The 25,765-nt window shown below is 59.2% G+C and overlaps 1 protein-coding gene across 1 annotated transcript; it reads right to left on the bottom strand.

Moving 5' to 3' along the window:
* Positions 1-19,319: 19,319 nt before the first annotated feature.
* LOC147412680 (acrosin-like) lies at positions 19,320-22,888 on the bottom strand. Its single transcript, XM_086481151.1, has 5 exons — positions 22,707-22,888; positions 21,258-21,458; positions 20,639-20,919; positions 20,221-20,360; positions 19,320-19,735 (listed from the first exon to the last, which is right to left on the bottom strand). The coding sequence occupies exons 1-5, from the start codon at positions 22,886-22,888 to the stop codon at positions 19,388-19,390; spliced, it is 1,152 nt and encodes a 383-aa protein (XP_086337277.1). The 3' UTR covers positions 19,320-19,387.
* Positions 22,889-25,765: the final 2,877 nt, after the last annotated feature.

Genomic DNA, 25,765 nt, shown 5'->3' on the forward strand with positions numbered 1-25,765 from the left:
CCAGCCTGGTCGCTGCTGTCACATTCCTTCCACTCCCTCTCCCCGCCCAGCCCCGCTCACTTATCCAAGGTCTGGGGTGGGGAGCACTGCTCCAGCCCCGCAGCCTCTGCCACCATGGCAGCCCATGCCAGACGTGCTGCTCAGCGCTGGAGGGCCGTCCTTGCCAGCACCTCCTTCCCTCTCTGCCCAGGCCATCCTGATTCAGGGCAGCATCCCAAGCAAGCTCAAGGGCAAGCCTGCGCACCTCAGCTCCCACCAGCCGTGCCCCTTCTGGGGAGTGAAAGCCTTCCTGACAGCCCCTGCTGGGAAGCCAGGCTGATGCTGGGTCCCTCGCTGGAGGGCAGGTCTCCGACAGCTTCTCTCACAGACCCAGCGCTGGTCCCAGCTCTCTCATTGTACCCTGATGGAAACGGCCGAGGGCTCGCTGCTTTTGGCCAAACCATGTTTATTATGTGTTCTAGAAAGATTCATCTTCTGACGTACAGTATCCCTGTTGGTACTGGTAGCAGGGACACCAGGAGGAATTAGGACAAGGCGAGTAGAGAGAAATGCAGGTATTGGGCTGAGAGCAGCTTTGAGACGTGGGCAGAGCTGAGGGGTCTGCCTTCGTGTTCTTGGACAGCTGGGCAAGCTCTTCCGCAAAGCTCTGTGGTAATGGGCTGGAGCTGCTATTGAAAATCTCCGTTGTTTGGGCAACCACATTCTTTCTCGTTCCTTCTCCTGCCTTCGCTTTGCCTCGATCTCCAGTTTGATCTTCACGTTTGCAGGCAGAGTTGGAATCAGCTTGCTCCAGCTCTTCTTTGCCCCTCCGAGTCCTTCTGCACAAATGGGTTTCAGAAAAGACTACTCACTGAGATGAAGAGGCCTGTTAAAAAATCTGACAGCAGTCCTCTCCGCAGAGCGCGGCCAGGAGCTGCCCTGGCACTCGGGGCGCTCTGACTGCAAATCCTTCACTGCCCGCTGCAATAAATAACTGTGGGGAAAAGCCAACTCACACATTGCTCTTCCTCAGCCACACGACGACTCCGCAAAACACCACAATCTGAAGCACCAGCATGCCCCAGGCTGCTGCGGTCACTGGGATATTGGCCTTGCGCTGCTCCTCACGACTGGCAGCCTCAGCCTTTTCCTCAGCGTCTGCCCCTGCGGGAGAAGAGACAATGCCAGACGTTCCTGTGCTCTGCGCTACGGATGATCTCACGGTGTTCTGCACGGGCCCAAGAGATTTTCTTTTTCCGCGGTTGCTGCCTCTGGCTCCGGTGTCTTTGCACCAGAGGACAAGAAGGGTCGCCTAAACTTCTCGGGGAGAAGCTGCAGCAGCGCTCCCCCTGTCTGTTCCTGCGGGCTGCAGGCCAGGGCTGCATGCTGGGGACCTGCGGCTCATCCAAGGAGAGCCCTGCAGGGATAGAGCAGAAATGCTCCTGCTTTTCCAAGCAGGCATCTCCCGAGCGCTCCCCTCCAGCACGTCCCTGAGGCTGAGAGACGGGATCCAGCCCACGGGCTATGGCCTGGCTACTGCAGTGTCACTTCCTTGTCACTCCCGGCCCTGACACACACCCTGGGGGAAGGCTGGCCCTGGGACAGTGTGGCGCGGAGCTGGGTTGTAGCCCTCGCGTGGCCTCATTCCCAAAAGGGCAATGTTCCTAAATTCCTGGGGACTGGGGGTGGTAGGAGGCGAACAATCCCTAACCGCATCCAGAGAGGTCTAAGAGCGTTGCTGGCACGCTGCTGGCGATAACCTCCACACACCACAGACACGTCATCCTCCGAGAGCTGCTCCTGGCTGCTTTGACAGCCCTTCTCTGCACTAACACTTCCCGGTTTGGCTGCTGACAGTTTGGACGTGCAAGAGCGGGCTCCGGGGGAAGAGCCTGCGGGCACACAGTGATTCTGACTGGAGACACCGGGTGACCTCGGGACAGCAATTACCTAGCGCGCTGATTCCTTGGGGTAGCTCTCTGTCTGCACCTGAGACTGGCCCTTTGTGACTGCTGCTCTTCTGACAGTCCTCCTCCTGCGCAGTCTCATGGTTAGTCTCTTTCAAGAGAAAGCAGGACAATTAAATCAGAAGTCGCCCTTCCTCCTCAGGGACACGATACCTCCAGGAGGCAAAGCTCTCCAGATACGTTAATAAAGCTTAGAAACAAAGCCTGGGCTTTTGGGGGTGCATCTAGTCCAAAGGATGTATCATTCACAGAGAAAACTCAAAGCACGTCACACTTTTCCCTCTCCCAATACAGTCAGCAAAACCTGACCTGCTGGGAAACCGGGAAATTGCGTGGGACCTTCTTGTTTACGTTACGTGGAGCGCATTTTTGGCAAACCCAAGATGATGCTAAATTGCTTCTTTCAGAGAGGATGGGCAAAAGCTGCAGAGAGCGTGTTCTGACCCACGTGGCCATAACTGGACAGCAGAACATAGAAAGGTGTCACGTCATGACACGGCACAGGCGCGCGGGGCTGCGTTCTCACCCCCGCAGAGGCGCCTGGCTGACTTTGGGCGTTGAGCTGGCAGCTCCCGAAGGTTTAAGGACAAGGCCATGACGCACCTGCGCGACCTCTCTGCAGGCCAGCCCTGGAACCCAGCCGGGAAGCTGGACAGCCCTCGCCTGCAACCGTGACCACAACACAGAGCAGCTCCTGTGAAACGTTTCAATGTGCTGCTTCAGGTCAGAATGCCAGCGAACGCAGCTCAGACACAGGACTGCTCCAGAGCGCTCCCCTCGCCTTCCGCTCAGGTGCCTCTTGCCGATATTTACCGTCTGCCTGCAGTGGCGTGGAGCTGTCTCGGAACTCCCAAAGCTCATAGTCAGGATCCAGCTGAGAAGCTCGATAAGCCAGGCCAAGGCCATCACCTGCAATCCAGCAGAGCTCAGAGAAGTTTCCACACACACAGAGGAAGCCCACCCCTGGAACTGGAGGAAAAAGTGACAACAGACTGTGACAGGCGGCAGCAGCGCTACCCCTGCCTGTTCCTGCAGGCTGGGGACCTGCGGTTCATCCGAGGGGAGCAGGACTGCAGGACTAGAGCAGAAATGCTCCTGTTTTCCCGAGCAGACCTCTCCTGAGCGTGCCCCTCTGGGGTGGCCCCGAGGCTGACAGCCTGGATCCAGCCAGGGAGTGGCAGAGCCACTGCCCTGGGCACGGCTGCAGCCAGCCCGGGGAGGAACGCTGCCGTGGGCTGTTGTCTGGCTCCCGCGGTGCCACGCGCTCACCCGCCCTGGCACACAGTGGGGGCGGGCTGCCCTGGGGCAGGGCAGTGTGGCACGGGGTCGGGCGTCCCTACAGGGACTTAGTGCTGGGTTTCTTACTCTGCACTGCTGCTCCCAGCCCCCCTGCTCACCCAGAAAGTGCCCCCAAAGCAGCCACAGCCCCTCTACAGCTCCTCAGAGGGTGTCTGCCCCCTCTGCCCACACCGCGGTGCCTGCCTGGCTTGCCCAGCCCGGCCCAGCTGCTCTCCCAGACCCAGCCTTAGCCTTGGCCCCACGCCACCCCACTGAGGCGCACTGGATGCCACACCGCACTCCTCGGGGCTGGGTGCTGGCCCTCTGCCTGCCCACCTGCTCCCTGTGCTTGGACTGGAGCAGCCTGGGCGTCCTGGGCTTGCAGGACCACCAGGAGGAGAAGGAGGAGGCGGGTAAGGACCCGGGACCCACACACTCGCACCATGCTGCTACCGGCCGCTGCTGCTGCCACCGCTGCCGGAGTGTTGCCCACAGCTGGCGCGGCACAGCACAGCAGGGCGGGGCTCTGTGATGTCAGAGACCTGTCGGGCCACACGCCCCACCAGGCCCCCCCAGCGTACACCCGGTGCCATTGAGTTACCGAATCTGCACACTCTTGCGTTTCCTCGTTCTCCGTGCGCGGGGAAGAAGCTGAAGCGGAGAAGGGTGGATGGACTTGTTTTGGGAGGTGTCGTGTCTCTAGTACCTCACCTGTTGTGCCTCTAGGATAGAACTCTTGCATGAATATATTTCAAAACACCTTTCTCTGTCTTTGAGATGAGAGGGAGAGTTATATACCCTGTTTGCTTTCTGGGTTAAGAAACGAAGGAAAACAAGGCCTGTCTTCTCAAGTGTGGCTTCAGGAACCCACTGGTGAAAGCGCCTGAAAGGCTGGAGCGGATGGTGAGCCTCCGAGGACAGCGATCTGTCTAACTGCAGTGCACTTCAAAGTTAATGGCTGAAATCTTTTGTGCCTTTCCTTGGGAGCCAAATGCAGTATGTGTGACCTCACAGGCACGCTGGTTCTCCAGATGCCCGTGGGCTATACCCAGACGGATCCGGAAGAGCAGTCCAGGGTCACTTCTGCTGTCCCCTCCACGTGGGCACCAGATACGTCAGTGTGCTCAGAGGTGCAGGTCCCGCCCTGCCCAGCGACCCGTAGTTGTTATCACCTGATACAAAACAGTACATAAGCGCGTTGACTGAGCACCGGTTTGGTATCAGGAAGGGCTGTTGAGGCCTCTTCCATTCGGTACCGAAGCCCGTTACCGGCCTGCAAGTACAGACGAGGCTTGTCCAGAGGTGAACTGCGTTTTTTCCGAAGAACATCACAGAGAGAACCCCACAGAACAAAATGTACCAAAGGAAATCAAACCAACCATAGAATGCAGCCTTTTCTCCTAAAGTCAGTGGTGACCAGTGACGTTTCAATTCCTTTGTTAGCACAGGTTTTGCCCTGTTCAAACTCAAGGCGGTATCTACCTTTACGAAGCGGAGAGAGCGTCCTGCGTTACAGCTGAAACCCCAACGTACAGGAGCTGCAGATGAAGCATGGAGGAGTGGTTCTCCAATGCGCTGGGACACACACGCTCAAAGATCCCGATATTCAAGATATTTTCCATTCTAAAGAGTGACCAAGGAGATTCGAAAATTGGCTGGTCTTTGTTCAGCATCTTCCTTCAAGGGGACTAATGAACTGACCGTTTTCCAACAACAAGCAGCAGTGTGGCATTTGAGACCCCATCTGGAATAGTGTGTCCAGTCCTGGGCCCCTCAGGTCAGGAAGGACGGGGAACTGCTGGGAAGAGTCCAGCACAGAGCCACAAAGGTGATGAAGGGGGTGGAACATCTCCCTCATGAGGAAGGGCTGAGGGAGCTGGGTCTCTTGAGCTTGGAGAAGAGGAGACTGAGGGGTGACCTCATGAATGTTTATAAATAGGTAAAGGGCGAGTGTCAGGAGGATGGAGCCGGGCTCTTCTCGATGATGGCCGATGACAGGACAAGGGGCAATGGGTGCAAGCTGGAACATAGGGGGTTCCACATTAACATAAGGAAAAAGTGAGGATTTGCAGCTCAAAATGAGGTTTTGGGCAATAAAAAGAATGGGCAAGATGCTATATCTGACCCTTTGGACCCTGCCAAGGGGGGGACCTCTTGGTTCCTCTATGGCCCCCAGAAGTGCAGCTTTGATCCCAAACACAGGGCTTTGGGCACTACAATGGAGGCCTAGAGCTGCAAACGAGGGCTTTGGAGTCTCTGAAGGAAGGTCTGGGCCTTCCCAGTGGGGCTTTGGGCCCTAAAATGGGGCTTTGGAGATGCAAATTAGGCTTTGAACCTCCAAATTTGGTTTTGGACCCTGAAATGATGCTTTGGTACCAAAGCCTGAGGCTTTGCATCCCCAAACCAGTTCTTTGGAGGCTTAAAATGGGGATTTGGGCCCTCAAAATTGCAGACTGAATCCTAACAAGGGGGCTTTGCTGCCTGAAAAGGAGGCTCTGGCAGCTAAAAAGGAGGGTCTGGGCTTGCAAATGAGCCTTTGGACCCTCTAAAGAAAGCTTTGCACTCTAAAAATGAGGCTTTGAAGAAGTCGTTACTCACAGGATTGGGTCCACACTGTGACCATCGCTCTTCTTGGCAACAGAGGGGAAAGCTCTGGATGCCTGAGGCTGTCAGGACGCACTCCAGAAAGAGAAGATCACTGCAAGAAGGTCCCCGTCACCTAATTGCAAAGAAATAATTCTAGCTCAGTGCAAAGGGTACCCAAAACGAAACACACGGAACAGCACCCGTTATCCAGACTGTTTCAGGGGTAGTTTTAACTGCTGCCGAGCTGCAGGTGGACAAACGTCGCCACTGTCACAGGGCCCCAAAAGAAGGAATCATTAGCAAAGAGGAACTCTCCCCGTGGCCCATGGCTCTGCAGCCTTTAAAGGGACAAACTCATCCTGCAGCTCTGGAGGTACAGACCAGCCCAGACTTGTTTCCTCTGTCCGCCTGCTCCATGGGCTGTCCACAAACTCAGACCACCTCTGCCTTTGGGAGAGGAGGGAACTCGGGAGGAAGGGGGCAGAAAGGAAGACACCGGTGGGAAAAAGGGAAAGCGTAGGCATGCGATTCCAAAAGGGAGAAGGAGCCGAGTTATCCCAAAGATCGGCTCAGCCCAACTCGCTTTCGCTGGCAAAAATCTGGGCAGCTTGGAGGCCCCAAAGCTGCCTTTGGTGCTGGGATGCACACAGATGTCGGAGTTCAGATCTGAAAGAGCAGGAAAACCTTGTCAGAGCTCCTTTCCACTGTCTCCCCACCTGTGCGCAAGCTGGGACTTCCTCGCTTCCCCGAAGTCCTCGCGGACTAACAGGGCCGTGGCGTCTCTCCAGTCCACGTGCCGCAAGGACAAACAGCGGTGACCACGGAAGGGGCAGCAAATAACTGCACCTGCAGAGGCAAAGGGGCAGCCACCCCTCAGCTTTGGAGAAGCCCAAAGCTGCCCGGAGCCTCAGGAGCCCCTGGCACCCCAGCCTGTCCTCGGCCCTGAAGCCCAGCGGGGCCACCCAGCGTGGGGGAGCCCCAGGGACAGGAGCCAAGGACAGTGGCCAGCCCCGTGGGGAGAGTGAGGCGTGCTGTGTCCTTCCTTCTGGGCCACAGAAGGCTGCCCTGGGCCACGCCAGGACAGGGCGTTTCTCCTCCCCATGGCCCGGGGGAAGGCGAGGCCTGAGGAAGGCGCCGGGCACTGGGCTCAGCCTGAGCAGTGTGACGGGGCAGGGCCCTGGCTCCTGCCCGGGGCCGGCCTGGCCGATGCCGGCGGCTCCGTCACACAGCTCCTCCTGCCCGGGGCTGTGGCTGGAGCAGAGGCAGAGCCGCCTTTTGGGAAAGCCCTGCCGGCCCAGAGCAAGCCCAGGGCAGCTCCCCTCCTGGGCCCTCCTTCCCTGAGCAGGCCCAGGCCCCCGAGGGGACCGAAGGTGGGCAGAGCTGTGCCCCCCCCTGCGCTGCTGTGGGCTCCGCTCCTGCCGAACGGCCCTTCCCGAAGGCGGGCAGGGGGCAGGGGCAGGGGGCAGGGACAGGGGCAGGGACAGGGACAGGCCCACACCAGGCCCAGACCCAGGGGTGCTGCAGATGCAGGAGCAGGTAACTCCCAGCGTGGCCGGGCCTGGGGAAGGGACCTGGAGACCGCAGGGCCCACGGGCCCCACCATGGCCCAGTTCACCAGCCCTGGGCCCGAGTGCTCAGCCCCAGGGACAGCCCCACATCCAGGTTCAGAGAGGCTCCTGCTGCTGCCCCCAGGGTCACCAGTTCCCCTCTGCCAGCCCTGAGCCAGCCTGCAGGGTTCTGAGCCAGGGTGAGGTGGAGGACCCTGGAAAACAACTAATGGATGAGGCGAGGGAAGAAGGTGCAGCGGGTGTGGCCCCTGGGGTTCACTGACCCCCTCAGTTTTGTGTCTGGATCAGTGCTGGACTTGGGCATGGACTGACCCCAGCTGAGAGCAGGAATTCCCTTTACTAATCCTGGGTGCCCGAGGGCTCTTGCTGCCCTCTGCTCCCCGGTGCGACCCGAGCACACGCCTGCCTTGCCTGCTCCTGCCCTGGTGCCTTGGGACCTCGGGGTGAAAAGGAGAGAGGGACTCGTGTAGTCACAGGGCCTCTTGGGGTGTCCTGGGTTTGCTTTGCTGCTCACTTCTGCACCGTTTCCTGGGCTATTCACCGTGTGTGCGCCTAGGGAGGCAAAGGAGGCACTGGACTAAGTTTCCAATTCAGGGTTTTCTCTGAGAATAAAACCTCCTTCCATTTTCTCATCGGTAACAGCCTGAAAGACCGACGCTGAGGCAGCACGTGCCTCCTGTGACAACAGGTAACAGCAGGTGATTGTTGTGTTCAGTTGATCCTTAGTAGCTTTGGGCGCAGGGAAAGAGTAGAGCGATGTTACTGCGTGGGCACCGGGTGTGTGGATGTCCACTTTTCTGCCTATTTGTGACTGATCTTTCTTGTTTCTTTTAGACAAGAAAATGTTGATATGTACTGCCAAGGACAGAAGGAAATGCGAAAAACTGATAAAGCAAGAGGTGCCAGTGAAGGAGGGCGTGCAGGTTAGTGCTAGTTGTAATTTTCTCGACGGTGTTCTAGCTAAAAGCCTTGCCTGAAGCGACTGAAACGAGCTGACCCATTGGGTAATTTTTGTCCTTGCACAACTGTGTATTGCTACGGCTTTTACCAGCCGTAGTCACGGACTCTGGGCCTGTCCTGTAGTGAGCTCAGAACAGGAATTCAGGGAAAAAAAGTGTGACTTTTGCACAATTCCTATGAGATGGAAGGCAACAGCCGGCTGCACACAGGTGGGAGCACACAGAAATGGGCAGCGTCGCTCAGAATGACAAGAGCAGTATGGGGACAGCCGCAGCGTGACAGTTGTGGTGGCCGTGAGCAGCACGGCACAGGTTTTTCAGGCAGCAAGGCCGGCTGGCAGGGTGGGTGAACAGCTCCTCCCGAGTGTGGAAATGGGCACGGGAGAAGCCAGGGCTGTTCCGTCTGTGTGTAGTGGGGGACGGTCGCAGGAAGCTGCTCTCAGGGCCTGTGACCAGGAGCTGTTGCTTTGGCACTCCCGGAGGGTGACGGTTCCCAGGGAGCGGAGCTGCCGGACAGGGGCTCCAGCTCGCAGTGTGCCGTGGGGTGAAGGACTCCCGCTGCCAGCGTGTGTGGGGTTGTTATAAAGGGTCTGGGGAGCTCCTGCTGCCGACTGACAGGGTTCAGACCGGACCCCCTTGGCTTTCCAGAATCCCTCTTGGAGAGGAGCCTGGGTGTGGCTGGATCCAGCCTTAGCCCCCGACTGTGAAGAAGAGTTGGGACCCTCGGTTCTGCCCCAGAGCCGGTTTCGCTCAGCTTGAGCTGGCTGCCTCTGGAGAGGGACACCCCTCCGCTGTTTCCCTGTGCCTTTTGAGGCCTCACACTCGATTACACAAGGTGCTCACGCGCCCAACCGTGCGACAGGCACCGACTTTTTGTCCAGTTAGCTGTTTAATAACGCAGCCCGTTCCCATCTGCTCTGGGCACAGGGGGAGTCTGAGCCAGTCAGCACCACCCGGATGGGCCCAGACCTTCCCATTGCAATGTCAGTGTGGTCTGAAGTGGTTTTGGAAGCAGAGGGGTGTGAAACATGGTGCTAGGCACGTGACCCATCTCTTCTAAGGAACAGATTTACCAGTCCCTTGGGCACTTTTAGTACCCACGAGATAAGCGAAAGCACCAACCAGTGGGAGCGCCCTGTTCAACTCAAAAGGAACGTGTGCCTCGTTGAAGAACCAGAGGTCTCGCAGACTTGTTAAAGCCCTTGTTTGCTGAGGTTTGATCCCTCCTCTGCCCTCTCTGGGGTGCCCGTTGGCTGGCCGTGGGGGGCACTCCAGGCCCGCCTGACTACAGCAGCCAGTCAAACACAAGCGGTCCGGAAGGGCAACGGGTCTCTTGCCCTACTGCAGGCTGCACAAGCAGGTACAGGGCTGCTGGACTGGGACCCCCAGACATCCCTGGCTCATTTTCAGCTGCACCTTCAGGTCCCTCTTCCCCCCTTTTCTCCTGACCCTCTCCTTAGCGGTCTTTTGTCTGGCAGGTTTTCCCTTTATGGTCTCACCAGTTTCACCCCAGGCCAGTTTTCTGCTTTCACAGTGGGCCATCTGCAAGAGCTTCTCACTTTATAAAGCTAGGGATGACGGAGGCAGAAGCGAAGGAGAGCTGTCAGCCAGGAGACCGCAGCCACCATCCAACAATATCTGCCCTCTCCGCTGCCCACCTTAGAAACCTCGAGAAATCTCTAAAGGCACAACGAAGGAGCAGCTTGGAAGCTGTTCAGAGCAGTGGGATGTGGTTTGGGTCCCAGTGAGACCCGTGTGCTTAGAGAAGGCTTTTCTGGATGAGTCATCCAGTTCTCTGTCTCTTCGGCTGTAGGTGAGGGCATTGATTCAAGACATTAAGGCAGCGTAAAAAGAGAGAGAGTACTTCTTTTGGGTTTCCTGTTCTGGCAGTGCCTGGTGAGCGATAGGCACAGTAAGAGTCCCATCGACAGCTGTATCCCCAAGCAGGGACTGGAGGAGAGGAGCAGGCGTGAACACCTTTTGCTTCCTGGTGCTTAGCGAGACTTTCAGAGTGGGGGAAAAGGTGTAACCGCGAGATGCCAGAAAGTGTAGAGGTGCGTAGAGAGCACCGCACAGAGGGGGACGCGGGGGTCTCCCAGAGAGGTGCTGGGGCCACGCCAGGGCGCGTGAGGACAAGGCTCCGGGACAAAGCAGCAGGTACAGGAAGGTCCTGAGGGGACATAAGGGTAGACGGGGGCCTGGGGGCACCCCAAGAGGACCCATGGGTCAATGGCGAGCTGGCTCCTGCCCCCCACATGGGTGCCCTGCCCCTCCCAGCCCGGGTGGTGGGTCAGAGTGGGGCCCTTCATGATGCACCTCTGTGACACCCCACAGTGCCATAGTAACCCTCGTGACTGTGGCCTGCAGTGTCTGATGGGACAGCAAGGGGACAGGCAGGAGGGTGAAGCTGGCGAGGAGACCCCCAGCACAGCCCACCTCTTTCCCTGCCGCCCCGGCAGCCCCGCGGTGCCGAGGCATTTCCCTAAGCTGCCCCCCCCCCCCCCAAACACTTTCCCCTGTTTGACAGGATGGTGGAGGGACCCCTCAGCCACGCCAGGGCACCCTGGGAGCTGCGGGCTCCCCAGGAGAGCAGCTCTCTGCTGGAGCCCTACAAGATGTCCTGGGTCCAGGTGGTGCAGACCGGTGAGTGAGGGGCCCCCGGGGCTGGGCAGCGTCAAGGCCAGCGAGTGGCACTGGCTTGATGCCGGGATTCCCTTTCCTGGTCAGGCTGTCAGCGGGGGTCCCACGGGCGGGGGGCACGGCGGTGCTTGAATGCCAGGGCTGCTTGGGGCTGGGAGCCGGCCCCAGCACAGCCTCTCTCCTCAGCCGTGCGGAGTTCAAAGCTCTTTTCGCCCTTTGGGAAGCTTGTTGACAAAGGGGCTGCATCCGACCGACTCTTCTGGGTTTCCCCTCCGCGTAGGTGAGACGCTGCCAGAGGAGAATGCAGAGCTCGAACAGGGATGGGATTCTGAGAGTTCCTCATTGAGTTCTTCACTCGACGTCGTAGACCTGCTCATGGTAATGAGCCCACCCCTTGCTGGGAGTCCTGTCTACGGCATCGGCAGGAGCCAAGGGACCCAGAATCGCTGGCCCTGCTGAGAGGGTTCCCGCTGTCCCCGAGCAAGGACTACCCGAGGGCGGCACTCCAGTGTCCCAGCAGCAGATCCAGCCCTCCTGGCCACCAGCGAGCCCTGGTTCTCCGTAGGGCCAACACCTGGTGCCATGCCACTCCTCCCTCACCCTGGGACCCCTCTGCTCTCGTCCTCCACCCTGTAGAGACTGCAGCCCCTCCTTCCAGCTTTTCTGCAGGCACTGCTGCTGGCACCGCCTGGCATCTCACCAGACCTGGTGCTGCTCAGCCAAGCAGCACCATCAGGGCACTCAGCGTGCCGTGTCTTCTGTCCGTTCCTTCCTCCCACAGGAGTTTGGAGAAGACCTCCAACCTGCTCAGAGGACAGAAATTCTCTGCATGGCCATGGAGGCCTTGGCAGCGGGTGACATCAGTGACAGGCAGATGGGCAGCGACATCCTGGACATGGCCATGAGACACCCTGACTCCTGGCTGACGGAAGTAAGTGCCCTGTGGCTGGATCGCCCTGCCCGTGAGCCCTGTCAGGCCCTGTTCTTCCCTCCTTCCCTAAGCCAGCTCTCTCAGGTACCTGAAGTCATTTCAAGGCAGCAGAGAGGGATGGGAAGGGCAGCACTTCCAGCGGCAGCTCGGGAAGTGGCTGCACTCCAGTTGCCGCACCGTCCTCACCTGTGTCCCCTCCAGGTGCCAAAGATCATGAGGTGCATCCACCAAAATGTGGAGAGCGTCCGCACAGAGCCAGCCCGGCGCAGCCTGGAGTCCCTCCTCCTCCTGCTGCTCAACGAGTGCCCCAGGGAAGTGGTCAGGAACCTGCTGAGGATCTCTCCAGCGTGTGACAGGTACTGGCCCTGACAGCCTTGTGGGCTTGTTCCCCGTGATGAGAGGGGCCCAGAGACTCTCTGGCTGCCGGACCCATGGAAAACTGCAGGACAGCACGAGGAGCAGAGCCCTCCCTCCCACCATGCTTCCCGGCCCCAGTGTGTCGGCCAGGCCCGCAGCAGCTCAAGCTGCCCAAGGCAGAGCCCCGCCACCACGCTCCTCGCTGCCCCCTGGGGAACACGACCTCAGCCCCCTCCTGCCTGCCTGGGCAGGCCCCCGGGCACCCAGGGAGGAGGGTGGGCAGGGAGAGGGCTGCAGCACCGCCTGGGGCTGGAGGAGCTGGCCCAGGCAGGGTGCAGGGGCCGAGGCAGCCCTGCTGAGTGAGCTCTGGGTCTGCAGCGCTGCCCTGGACATGTGGGAGGTGATGGTCTCCCTCGCTTTGGGGAGAGTCTTGCCGGAGCTGCTCAGCGTGCTGCGGGACCAGCAGCCGCGCAAGGTGTTCAGCCCTGCCGCGGAGGATGCCTGCATCTGTCCCTTGGCTGTGAGTGACCGTGCACACCTTCAGGGCTGTGCCTGCCTCCCCAGGAGAACAGGCACGGCCCCCCCCTCCCCCTGCCTCCCAACGGCCCCCTCCTCCGGCGCGTAGGGACACAGCCCGTAGGGTCAGCAGGGACCTGCTCAGCACCAGCCAGACCCCGTGCCAGGCCCTTGGGGCCACCCCGTTCTGTCTTGGCCCCGCTGAAAACCACGAAGCCTGCCCCTGCCCAGGCAGCACTCCACTTCCCGCTGCCTGCACCCCCCTGCCCCGCTCTGCAGCCTGGAATCCTGGGGCAGGGGCAGAGAAGGGGCCAAAGCCAGAGTCAGGCCAGTTGCTGGGCCCGTGCAGAGGCTGAGGGGGCTTCAGGTCTGGGGAGAGGCGACCCTTGCCCCCGCCCGGGTGTCATGCCTCCTTTGTGCCAGCGCGGCGGAGGGAGCCTGCAGGCTCTGCTGGTCTCTCACCGCTGTCCTTGTTTCAGCTGCTGCTCTGCGGGGGCATTGGGACAGAGGAGTTCGCTGCCCTGTATGAAGCAGAGAGGTTCCTGAGGTACCCAAGCCCGCTGATGCTGCTGCTGGTGCTCAGGGCCCTTGTCGTGCTGTCGGAGACGCCTGACACGGTGAGCGGGGTGTAGTCAAGTGGAGCCGTGTTGGCAGCTGGGGCCTGGGGCAGGGAGGAACGTGGTGGCTTGGCCTGGCCTGGGTGTGAGAGTGTGGGATGATGGCTCCGACCACCCTCCCCGATCTGGAGGGGGCTGGCGGGTGCCTGGGGAGCGGCCCAGGCCCAGGGGGTTCCCAACCCTTCTGCCCCTTGGGGTCAGAACAGGGGGTGGCTGAGCAGGGGACACACCTGCCAGCGGCCACTGCCTGCCAGGAGGCTGCTGCAGTGACTCCTGTGCCGCCTGCTGGGGAGCTGGACAGGAGGCCTGTGCTCAGCGCGCACCGCATTTCCAGGTGGCCTTTCAGTGCCTCACCATGAGGAAACGCTGTGTTTCGTACAGGCAGGAAAAGTGCTGGTCCTGCTGCCGGACATCATGGAGACCCTGCAGGATGGCAGCCCTGGTGTCAAGACGAAGGCCCTGCTCTTCTTCAGCAATGTGATGCAGCACCTGAAGAGGGAGGAGGCCAGCCTGGTCCTTCTGCAGCTGGCGGAGAAGCTCCTGCCCCTCTTTGATGATGTAAGGCTGCCGGGGGAGCCTCAGCCCTACAGATGGGCGCTCTGCAGAGGCCGCTGCCCCTCAGCCCAGCCCTGTGGGCAGCGCTCGGGCAGGGCTCCCCTCCTCGCTCCTCCTGCCGGACCTTTCAGGGCTCTGGGGTCGCTCAGCTGCAGCTGCAGACCTCGTGCGCTCAGGATCCGACCCCAGAGCATCTCTCCTGACGTCAGTCATGCTAACGCCTTGCTCAGCGTAGGCAGGGAGCAGCTGTTGCTGAGGTCCCTCTGTCCTCCTCTCTGCCAGGGGTCCAGCTGGGTGCGGGAGCTCACCATAACCCTCTTCAAAGATGTCATCAAAGCTGTGGAGGGGAGAAACAAGAAGAAGATGAAGACGATGGTGCAGAGGGTCCTGCTCCCGCTGCTCCTCCATATGAGTGACGAGGTGGAGAGCGTGGCCAAGGTGAGCAGCGGCCGGTGTTGTGGGCTGGGCATGCTGACACCACAGGGGTGGCCTGGGCAAGAGGGGCATGGGCTGCTGGACGTCAGAGTCTGGGAATGTGTGTCACCTCAGGGTCCGTCTGCTCCCCTCCTTCCCTGCACTGCTCCCCCCGCTGCCTTCCTCCTGCCCCACTGCAGCCTGCTGCAGAGGTGGATGGGGAGGTGGGGTCCCCTCCCAGCCCTGCTCTCCCCGTTCAGCCCCTCCTCCAGCCCAGCCCAGAGGAAGGGTCCCTGCTGATCCCACACGAGCAGGACCGGCGAACCCGGCACAGACACTTCCCAGAGCTGCTCTGCCGGCTCCAGCGGGGCTCAGCAGCAGCCCATGGCCACCAGACACACGAGTCCCTACAGGCTTCCCCGCTGTCCCTGCAGGAGTCAGAGGCCAGGGCGTTGAGCCCCAATCCCCATCCCCCAGGGCTGTGCCCTAGAGAGCAGCAGGTGTTGGGGCCAGGGCATGTCCCAGCTTCCGGGGAGCAGGACGGCCCCAGGAGCGAGGCCCTGCTCACCCAGGTGCCCCTCCGTGGGGCCAGTGAACTTGGTCTGTGCAGGGGGGTGCAGCACTTCCAAGGGGTGGAGAGCCAGCTTGTTGCCCAGCCTGGGGCAGGGTGAGTGGTGGGAAGGGAGATGCAGCTGGAGAGGGACTGGCCCTGCATCCCGGGATCAGAGCTCTGCCCATGCGGAGCCTGGGCTGAAGGAGCTGGGGCAGCCCTGGCTGGGGAGCCAAGCTGGGGGACGCCCATGGGCCGTGCTGCTGGCTCCGTCCTGCCCCAGTGCCTCTGGCACTCAAGCCCTCGCTGCCTACAGCCCTGGGCCCACCCCTCCTTTGCCCTTCGCTCTGCTCCCAGCCCTGGCAGCAGCTCAGCAGCTCTTGAGGGTCTCTGTTCTGCTGATCGCAGCATGAGGTCCCTGAGCTGGTGGCTGCCCCATGTCCCTGCCCTGGGCGCTGAACCCAGTTCAGACTGGGTCCCCCGCTGCCCCTTCCCCTGAGGGGCTGGGAGCGGCTGGGAGCCCGGCCAAGAGGAGGAGGATGCCAGGTCTCCTTCCCTGGGCTGTGGTGCCATCTCCCAGACTCTGTTTCTCTGCAGGCCTCTGGATGCACCCTCTTGGCCTGTGTGGAGTTCCTGGGGTGGAGGCTGCCCAGCCACCCGCCTGAGCCAGAGCAGGCACAACGGATGGCAGAGTACATGGTGAGGACGACCCCCAAACCCCAGGGCTGGGCTGGACGAGGGCTGCCCCACGTGCCCGTGGGGTGGGCTGTGCAGCTGTGCCTCACCTGCCCTGCTCCAGCCCGCAGCCCAGAGCCGCGTTCTCCCCTGCCTTCAGGTGCGGATCCCCCACGGGCTCTTCTCCAGGCCCCTCTGCCCTCCCTGCCCCCAGGGTGCTGAAGGAGACCCTGGTCCACCTGGGCCTGGCAGTGAGACAGAGGGGTCTCAGTACCCCCAGCCCCCTCTGCCCACGGCTCTTTCTGAACCTCAGCCCCACAGGGCTCTGCCTGTCTGGGGACAGGAATCGCCGGGGGGGGGCGTGGGGGAAGATGGTGCTGGGAGGAGGGACTGGTCTGGTTGACTGGGGAGGGTCTGTGCGAGCCTCGTGCCCTTGTGCTCTCTCCAGTTAGCGCACAGCAGGAGCAGGGTGGAAGAATACCTCTTTCAGAGCCTGCCGTACCTGAAGGACGCTCAGGCCACCTTGCGAGAGGCGGCCGTCAGGTTCATCGGTGAGCCACAGTCCCCGGGACCCTCTTCTGGCAGCCTGGCCCCAGTCCCCGCCACTGCACTGGCAGCAAGGGGCAGCCCTGTTGCTGCCAGAGCCCCAGCTGCCCCGAGGAGGGCCCACCACACGGGTGGGCTCGCTGGGCGCCTGGCTCAGGGCCACCGCCCTCGGGTACTGTCCTTGCCTGGGGCCGGCCCTGCCGAGGGGCAGGAGGGTGTGCGGCCAAGCCGGCAGGGCCGGGGAACGTGCTGCTGGGAGGGTGCTAGGGAGCGGGAGGTCTGACATGAGCTCTATGCCTAGGGCTTGCCGCATGGCACCGGCGGAAGCTGAACAGGGAGACACTGTTGGATGTCTGCAACGGTGAGTAGGGGCAGCGCTGGGTGTGCCAGGGCTGGTGGGGCAGGAGGCAGAGCCTGAGCAGGGTGCTGCCGTGCCTGGTTCTGCTCCGGGAAGACGCTCCAGGGGCAGAGGAAGATGCCAGGGGCACACGGGCCGTGCCTGAGCAGCAGCTGCCAGCTGGTCTCTTGGTCTCAGCTGCTCCTCCTGGCCAGGGGAGGAGAAGGGTGGGGCTGGCACCGTCCGGAGGCGACTCCTGGGGGTCTCTGCAGGCAGCGGGGGTTCATGGCTGCTCTGCTTCCTTCTCTTGCAGCCCTGTTGGCCTTGAGGAAAGACACCAAACACTCTGTCAGCTTCCTGGCAACTCAGACCGTCTTCAAACTGACACGTCCAAAGCAGTGGTCAGCATCAAGATGGAGCCCGTGGTCACTCTTCTGCTGCTTCTGCTGAGCCTCAGAGAAGTGAAATTCTGCCTCTGGAAAAGGGCCCATTTGAATCAATCCTTTTGTTAATAAAGTTGGAACAAGCAGCCCAGTCCCATGGTGTCCTTCCCATGGGGAGCACCCGAATGTGCCGAGCAGACAGCGTCACTGCTGGCCTCCGCTGCTGCCTGCACAACAGCACAGCCAGGCCCAGGGTGTCCTTGCGACAAAGTCCCAGCTGCCCTGTGGGACCCCGGAGGGGAGGAGAGAAGCTTTGCCCAGCCTGTCCCTCCAGAGACACCTCAGGGCAGGAAAAGGGCAAGCTGGGCAGTTGTCGTTTGTCCTGGCATCAACATCCTCTCTTATACCGGGGAGCTGTGCTGGTTTGGGCTGGGACAGGGTTAATTTTCTCCACTAGTGGCTCATGTGGGGCTGTGTTTTGGCTTTGTGCCTGAAAGGGTGTGGATAATACAGGGATCTCTTAGTTACTACGGAGCAGAGCTGTGATGGTTTGCGTGGCGAGGTTTTGGTAGCGAGGGCGGTGGGGGGGTTACAGGGGTGGCTTCTGTGAGAAGCTGCTGGAAGTTTCCCCTATGTCGGATATAGCCAATGCCAGACGGCTTTAAGACGGACCCGCCGCTGGCCAAGGCCGAGCCCATCAGCGACAGTGGCAGCGCCTCAGGGAGAGCGTTTTTAAGAGAGGAAATGTTACTGGGCAGCAGCAATTGCAGCAAGAGAGAGGAGTGAAAGTATGGGAGAAACATCCTGCAGACACCAAGAGCAGTGAAGAAGGAGGGGGAGGAGGTGCTCCAGGCGCCAGAGCAGCTATTCCCCTGCGGCCTGTGGTGAGGACCACGGTGAGGCAGGCTGTCCCCCCGCAGCCCATGGGCAGTGGAGCAGATGACTGCCTACACCCCGTGGAGGACCCTCGGCCAGAGTAGGTGGATACCTGAAGGAAGCTGTGACCCCGTGGGAAGCCTGCACCGGAGCAGGCTCCAGGCAGGACCTGTGGCCCGTGCAGAGAGAGAAGCCCACGCTGGAGCAGGTTTGCTGCTGGTGACCCCGTGAGGGGGGCTCACGCTGGAGCAGTCGGTTCCTGAAGGACGGCACCCCATGGAGGAGACCCACGTTGGAGCAGTTCATGGAGAACTGCAGCCCCTGGGAAGGACTCACGCTGGAGAAGTCATGGAGGACTGTCTGCTGTTAGAGGGGACCCCACATTGGAGCAGGGGAAGCGTGTGAGGAGTCCTCCCCCTGAGGAGGAAGGAGCTGCAGGTACAGCAGGGTGATGAACTGACCCCAACCCCCATTCCCTGTTCCCTGTGATGCTCAGGGGGGAGCAGGGAGAGAAATCGGGAACAAAGTTAAGCCCAGGAAAGAAGGGAGGGGTGGGGGGAAGGTGTTTTAAGATTTGGTTTTATTTCTCAGTGCTTCTCTCTGAGTTAATTGGTAATAAATTACATTTGTTCTCCCAAGTCGAGTCTGTTTCGCCCGTGACAGTGAATCAAAAAAACTCACTAACAACCCAGTGTTATTAAGCAGGAGTTCTTTATCGCAGCGCTGGGCAGCACACGGGATGGCTCCTTCCATACGTGCGTGCCCAAGCGTTAGGATTCTTGCCTTGTATTTACAGCTTTTGTGTTTATTCATTACATTTCTAAGAAAAGGTTGGGTTATTCCAATTATTTCCAGGAATTCACTAACATAAGTTCCTCCCATAGTCCCGCCTAAGTCCTCCCAAGTTACGCCTCCGTCGGGGGTCCTTGGTGGTCGTTGGGGATGAAGGTCCGAGTCTTCCTCATGGTTGAACTTTTGAACTTGTCCTGTGGCACATGCCCTGCACCATCCTGGGTCTTTTCCAATTCATAGAACCAGCTCTTGCTGAGTGACCTCCCTGTCGTGATCTCAACCCACAAACCTGTTGTTCTATTTTTCTCTCCCCTGTCCAGTTGAGGACGGGGAGAGTGATAGAGCGGCTTCGGTGGGCACCTGCCACCTAAGCAGGGTCAAACCACCCCAGCCAGGCCCTAAGCATGGGCTTGCGTGCCTTAACGCGTGCCCCCACGGCTGTCTGCGTGGCACGTCGTTGTCTCCTGTCCTCTTGTGAGCCTCGGGGGCCCGTCTTCTCCACCCCATGGGGGCTCCCAGCACCCTCCCCTCTGTCCAGGCACAGTTTCAGCCCTTTGGTGTGACGCTTCCCCTTTGTGCCCGACTTGTCTGCCCGCAGCCTCCTGCCGCAGGGGCCTGCCGTGGAAGTCCTTGCCTTGCACAGGAGACTGAACTGGACTGAAGCGTGGTCAGCTGTGACAACTGGTGACTTTAATTCAAGAACTAAGTCGAGCGCAGCAAGTGCGTGCCCAGAGAGGAGCGTGGGCAGAACAGAGCAGGCCTCTGGCACTGAGGCTGCCTTTGCATCTCAGCAGGCATTGCCCCAGGAGGAAAGGGTGGTGCTACCCTGCAGGCTGCACTGGCTCCTGTTCCTCCTGCTGCTCAAGCCTTGATCCCCCTTAGGACCTGCAGGAGCTCCTGCAGCAGGTTAAAGAATTCCAGCAGCTTCTGCCGTGGAAACTGACAGGGCCTAAACCTGCCCGACTGGGTTGGGATTGGCCTTGGCCTCTGCACGGGGGTTGAGGTGAAGACTGGCTGTGGCGTTGGAGCAGCCGTTCCTGCTGGGCGCAGTCCCATCTGTGCCAGGATCCAATCGTAGAAGTGCTGCGTGGAGGTGTAGACTCCGGGCCGCTTGGCTCTGGCGCAGCCTTTCCCCCAGCTGGTCACCCCCACGAGCCAGAAGTAGTCAGCATGGTTGTCTTGGCAGACAAGAGGACCACCGCTGTCACCCTGCAGCGGAGCGGAGGAGAGAGAGAGGGTTCCAGTGTTGTTGGGTGGCCCCGGGAGCACTGTGGCGGGCTCCTTCTCTCTCCCGGCACCTGCCAGAGCCGTACCCACTGCCCAGAAAGGCTCTGCTCAGGTGCTGGAGCCTGCAGGGCCTTGTCCAGGAGGGGCTGGTGGGCCTGCAAGGTCGGGCGCTCTCTCCTCTCCGCCCCAGTGGATAGTGGAGGTGGGATCGTGCCAGGGCTGGGATCCGGAGCTCTGGGCTGGGGCAAGAGCACTGGGTGGCCTTTCTGGGCAGAGTGCCGGGGCTCTGGGACAAGGCGGGCGCTGGGCAAGGGCCTGCAGACGGGGAAGGGAGGCGAGCCCCGACAGCGGTGGGGACCCAGCGGTGGGAGGGTGACTTGCCGGGCGCAGCCCGCACCGGGGGACGTTTGGGCGCTGGCGACAGGGCTGCCTGTGCTGCTGGGGGCTGGCGTGGAGCACGCTCCTACCTGGCAGGTGTCGATGCCACCCCGCGGATAGCCGGCACACACGTTGTGGGGGTGGATGGCCCCTCTGTACCACTGGCTGCTGTTGCAGAGCTTGACATCGATGAGGCGGACCTGGGCTTCCTGCAGGACAGCGGTCGATCCTCCAGCTGTGAGCACAGAAAGGAGTTATCCGGCAGCAGCCCTTCTGTTCCCAGTTCTCCTCCCCTGTCTGGCTGAAGCCCTTCCCTAGGGCTTGCCTTTGCCCCTGCAGAGGCCTTGTGCCGGGCTTGCCCTTCCATCTCGCCTTGGCTAACGGCTCGGGCGCCTCTCTTCGTGGCCGTACGTCCCCACAGCCCGACTCTGGCTTTTGCCGCCGTTGCTGCCATAAGCCCAGCCCGCCCTCCCCAGCGCGCCGAGCTTGCCCTCGGGACACGAGCACTGTTTGGGAACTCACATCTTGCCATGGTGGCACCCCAACCGCTGACATAGCAGTTCGTCAGCCCTGACACTCTCAGCGAGGTGTCCGGCACGCAGGCGAGCTGTACGTAGTAGCCGCACTGGACAGGCTGGTCCAGTTCCAGCAAGGCGATGTCGTTCCTCTCCGTGCCGTTACGGTAGTGTTCGTGAACCACCAGCCGCTGAATGTTGCGCACTTGGGTCTCAGGGCCTGGCTGAGCCAAGTGGGTGGCCCCGATCACCACGCGCCACATGGCCACATTCCTGGAAGGCAGGTGGAGAGAGGGCTCAGAGGGAGCGGAGCCCCGTGCTGCAGTAGCCTCCCAGTTCCCTGCCTTCTGCTTCCCAAGGCAGGGAGGAAAGCAGCGCTGCGGAGGGTGCCAGTGCCCCAGCACACCTTGGGCACCAGGAACATGGAACTGGAGGCTGCTAGGAAGCGGTGGCACGAGCCCAGCCTTCTGCGGAGCAGTCTCTCAGTTGGGCTCGCCAGTGCCCCGGCACCGGGCGCACTGCAAGGCACCGGGATGGCAGGAGCTCGTGGTGCTGCGGACAGGGCGCCTGCTGGTGCTGTGGGGATAGCCCCCTTCCCTGGTCCTCCTTACCTGGCCCCGACGAAGCAGTGGGCTGCTGTGAGGACCCACTGCGGGCTGATGAGGGACCCTCCGCACACGTGGCCCGTGCCCGTTTTCCAGGGGTTCTGGATGCTGACGATCCAAGGCCAGGCCCCTGGCTGGGCACCCGTACCACCCACGACACGTGACATGCCATAGTGAGCCGCCATGGGCCGGAGCCCGCAGGTCCCGCTGTAAGAAGAAACTCATGAGTGTGCTGCTGGACGGCTGTGCTGCTGTTGAGGCTGAAGGTCAGCCGTCTTCCCTCCCCCCGAGGGGCTGCATGGACGGCAGGGCCAGGGAACCCCGTGGCTGTGCCTCCAGCCCTCTGTCCGCTTCAGCCCCGTAGATGGGTTGTGCCAGCGGCCTGGGTGCTGGAAAGGAGCTGAGGCTCCCACAGGGGGTTCGGGAAGCTGTGGGGTGGCCACGGGGCACAGGCGGGCCCCCTCCAGTGAAGCCCAGGAAGGGCTGCCCGAGCTCCCTCCCAGAGCCTCGGCCCACTTACCCACAGCTGGCCCACATGCCGTGCGCAGGCCGGCACACGGCCAGCAGGACGAGGAGGGCGAGCAATTTCATCGCTGCCGGCGGCACGTGTCAGCTGCAAGAACGAGGTCTTGTTGCCTCCAGCGCAGCCGCCGACGTACTGCCCGCAGCAGTCACGTTGCCTGAGGTGTCCTTGGCCCTGGGGCTGATGTCACAGAGCCGCCGTTTCTGGGTGTGGGGCACGGTGGTCTCTCGGAGGGGTTGGAGGTGGGGGTGTCAGCAACATGGGGGGTTTCCAAGCAGGAGGGGAGGCAGAAGCCGGGATCAGACTCCCCTGACTGACCCCTGCTGAACGAGGGCGCGCAGGCCCCATGGCAGGCAGTGGCGCCTGCCTCCGAGCGCTGCCTGCTCACAGCCAGCAGGAAAAGAACAAGCGTGGCATGACGGCCTCTTTGGGAAGTTCACTGCCACCCTGCTCTCCACAGCCGTTTGCCTCCAGGTCCTGCCCAAAACACGAACACCGGGGAAGATCACCGCTACAGGCAGTATGCGCCTGTTTGGGGGTGGAAGAGCCAACCCGGTCTCAGCCGTGGCCGGCAAGCAGCCATGTGCGACGGGGACGAGTCCCGCAGACCTGGATGCCTCCAGCGGCTGACGGCCAGAGAGCTTTTGACCAAACCCGGCGCAGAGCAGCCCCCTCGGAAAGCTTTGGCTCTCCCCAAGGGCCGCTGCTGCAGCCGGAGCGCACGGCAGCGTGGGCAGCTCTGGCCCGCCCGGCCTCCAGAGGGGGCGCCTGCAGACGGGGCCGCCCCGCGCAGCTCACGTACGGCAAGCGAAGAAAGCGTTTTTCCTTCTTTTTCTCTCTTTAGTGATGGAGGTTTTCTTTCCTTTTCTTTCCCCAGTCTGGCCCTGGTGTTTGGCTTTGGTTTTCGGCCTCGTTTTTCACAAAATTCTCACAGGATTTCCAAACCTTGAGTTCTTTCAGCCTTGTTTTTCCCAAGATTCAGGGCCTCTTGTTTTGTCTGATGGACCAAGGGGACTGTCAGCAAGAGTTCCTTTCTCAAAGCTTGGTCCTGTTTTTCCAGACCCCAGTCCTGTTTTTTCCCAAGATTCAGGGTCTGCTTCATCCGCCGGACCATGTGGTCTATCAGCAATGCACACCTTTCTAAGTGACTGTTCCTTTGAACAAGAAGAAAACCGCCAGACTGGTGAAAGGGAAACCTCCTGCCCCGGAAAGTACCACCAGAGCGTCTTGCTTGGTTAGACTAAGAGATGGGCAAGAACAAATCAGTCAGTGAAAACATGGTTTTGAGGAAAAGATCCAAAGAAATTGCGGCTTTCGGGGGCCAAGGTGAGGCAAAAGAATGCATCTTTCAGACCTAATACTGTGAACCATTCATAGGTTTCTTTTAAACTAGTCAATAAGGTGTATGGGTTTTGCCACTACCGGCTGGAAATCTTCAGCTCTCTGATTTATTGCCCGCAGGTCTTGTACCAACCCTCAGGCTTCTTGACAGGCAGAATAGGAGTGTTATACTCTGAGGAGCATTCAGTTAATAACCCAAATGTTATAAATTCGCCTATAATACTTTGCACTCCTTGTCTGTCTGCCAATTTCAAAGGATATTGTTTTACCCTGACGGGTCATGCTCTTTCTTTCAGTTTAACAACAACCAATTCTGCATTTTTAGCCTTTCCAGGTATTCCCAAGGCCCATACTCCTGGGTATACCTGGTCTTTTATTTCTTGTACAATTTCTTCTTCTCTGATCTGGGGTACAGTGAGGGCCAAAGTTAAGATTTCAGTGTGGTTTTCCTTTGGTACTGTAAATTCAATTTCTCCATTGTTAACATTTATTTTGACATTCAATTGCTCTAGGAAGTTCCTTCTCAAAAGTGGTTTAGGGGCTTCAGGCAGGCAGAGGAATTGATGCACCCCTACACTTTTCCCAATTTTGAATTTTAATGGTTTCCGAAAGAAAGCCTTCTCAACCTGCCCAGTTGCTCCCATAGTATTAACAGTTTGCCTACTCACAGGTAATAAAGTCTGATTTAACACTGAAAATGTGGCACGTGTACCTATTAAAAATTCTACAGGTTTCTCTTCTTTCCCTAGCTGAACTTTTACCAAGGGTTCCGCTAGGGAGGATTCCCCTGGTCCCAGTCAATCTTCTTCCATGTTGGCAGCTGTCACTGATTTGCCCAGTCTCGGGCATTCCTTTTCCAATGCCCCATTTGCTTACAACAAGCACACTGTTCCTTTAAGAGGGGTTGACTGCCTCTAGGTGGGGGCACTTGCACCACTTCTTACAACTCTCAGCCTTATTCAGAGGGGTTTCTGACCTCCTGCCCTGCGCAAAGCACCTGCTGTAGCACCAGCAAGTGTTTTGCCCATTATTCTCTCTTTCTGACTGTCTCTATTCCGATATACTCGCCAAGCAGTCTCCAGCAATACCGCACTAATCCATTCCTGGCTCCTGTTTGGTTGGGGTCCCAGCCGGGATTGGTAACTGGAACATGATTATCCGCTGTTCCAGCAGAGTCCCAGCCAAGGTTAGAGCCTGTACTTGAGCTCTAGCTGCCCTCACAAGCATCTGTTTCTCCGACTCACTAAAACACCACATCCAACATCGCATCCACATCCTCCCAGTCAAGGTCCTGAGGTTTTTTACAATCTCTTCTCTGACCCCTGCCTCTGGTTCTTCGCCCCCTACAGCACCACAGTCTCCTCCCTATCACCTTCTTTTTCGGTCGGAAGCAAATAATCCTCCAGCCTTTCATTCTGCAAGCCAATTTTGAAACCTCTCTGTCCAGTGCTACATACCGAACACCATCATTTTAATTTCTCTTCTTGCTTATTTTTATCTCTTTCTGTCACCAGAACCATAGGATCCTGGGACGCTGGGTTGATTCCACATTCCTTTTCGGTGTAGAAATAACATGAGTTGCAACAAAGTGTTATCTTTCAAAGTTCCGTTAAAAGGCCATTTTCCCCATCAACCAGTACATAAAGGGGCCTCCATTGGTTACAATATTTGCTCAAGGTCTTCTTATTTACCAACCCCCCCGTGGCCCCCCAATTTCCTCCCAATGCACTAATACGCACCCAAGGGGGCTTTTCTTTAAAATCCCCCCCATCCTCTAATTTTCCAATCTATTTTATCAGGGCTTATTGAGCCCTCACGATACTGAAAGAGTTCAACCCCTGACAATCCCTGACTAAGATACAGAAAAACTTTACTCGCATCTTTCCTGAGTTTTTCTTCCCCTGCAAGGATGGCTTTAGCTATTTGCTGAGCAAAGCTGATAAATAGGTAACATCTTGCCTGACATCAAGGAGACAAAGCTCCAGCCATCAAGGAGACACCTCTAGTACACAACTGCTTGTTACAAAAGGTTGCATCAGAAAAGGGGCCCGGGCTTGTGCTCCAGAAGGAGGATTCAACTAGAGGACAGCTGAGGAAGACTATGAACGCTGGGAACTCATCACCATAAGACTGCCCTTCTCAGGAAATCTGAGGGATATGTATGATTTTTGTGTACAGGGACTGATGTGTTTTGCTAGCCCGTTGGAGCACGGATGGAAGGAGCCATCCCTCGTGCTGCCCGGCGCCGTAATACAGAAGCCCTGCTTAACAACGCTGAAGTCGTTAGTGAGTTTTCTTGGATTCAGTTACATCACTGCTTCAGCAAATGCTTCCCAGGCTCTGGAGGTGAAGTGGCCTCACTAAAAACTCAGTTTGGGTAAACATCAAGATTTTAACTACGCAGAGGCAAATTAAGCTTCAAAACACACATTTAAAGAGATATACAGATGCACAATTCAGCAGAGCCTGTGATTCTGTGACTTTTCTGGACACAAATGGCACTAAAAACACGACTAAAACTTTCTTAAAACACACACTTAAAACAAAAAAATGGTCCAAGTTTCAGATGCTCCAATGCCTACAACTTCTACAGCCTAAACTTAAGAACATAATGGATGTAGAACAAGGCTTGAATTTTCCAAATTTGCCA

Source organism: Leptosomus discolor, unplaced genomic scaffold (genome assembly GCF_034619465.1).
Source record: "Leptosomus discolor isolate bLepDis1 unplaced genomic scaffold, bLepDis1.hap2 HAP2_SCAFFOLD_45, whole genome shotgun sequence".
In the NCBI taxonomy this organism is placed as follows: domain Eukaryota; kingdom Metazoa; phylum Chordata; class Aves; order Leptosomiformes; family Leptosomidae; genus Leptosomus; species Leptosomus discolor.

What these genes read in the sequence shown, in the direction of transcription:
- LOC147412680 (XM_086481151.1), bottom strand. Translation starts at nt 22,888, where the DNA reads ATGGTCCGGCGGATGAAGCAGACCCTGAATCTTGGGAAAAAACAGGAC. An exon ending in CACTGCTTCGTCGGGGCCAG is followed by an intron (nt 20,920 to 21,257) that starts GTAAGGAGGACC and finishes CCTGCCTTCCAG; the next exon opens with GAATGTGGCCATGTGGCGCG. An exon ending in AAGATGTGAGTTCCCAAACA is followed by an intron (nt 20,361 to 20,638) that starts GTGCTCGTGTCC and finishes TCACAGCTGGAG; the next exon opens with GATCGACCGCTGTCCTGCAG.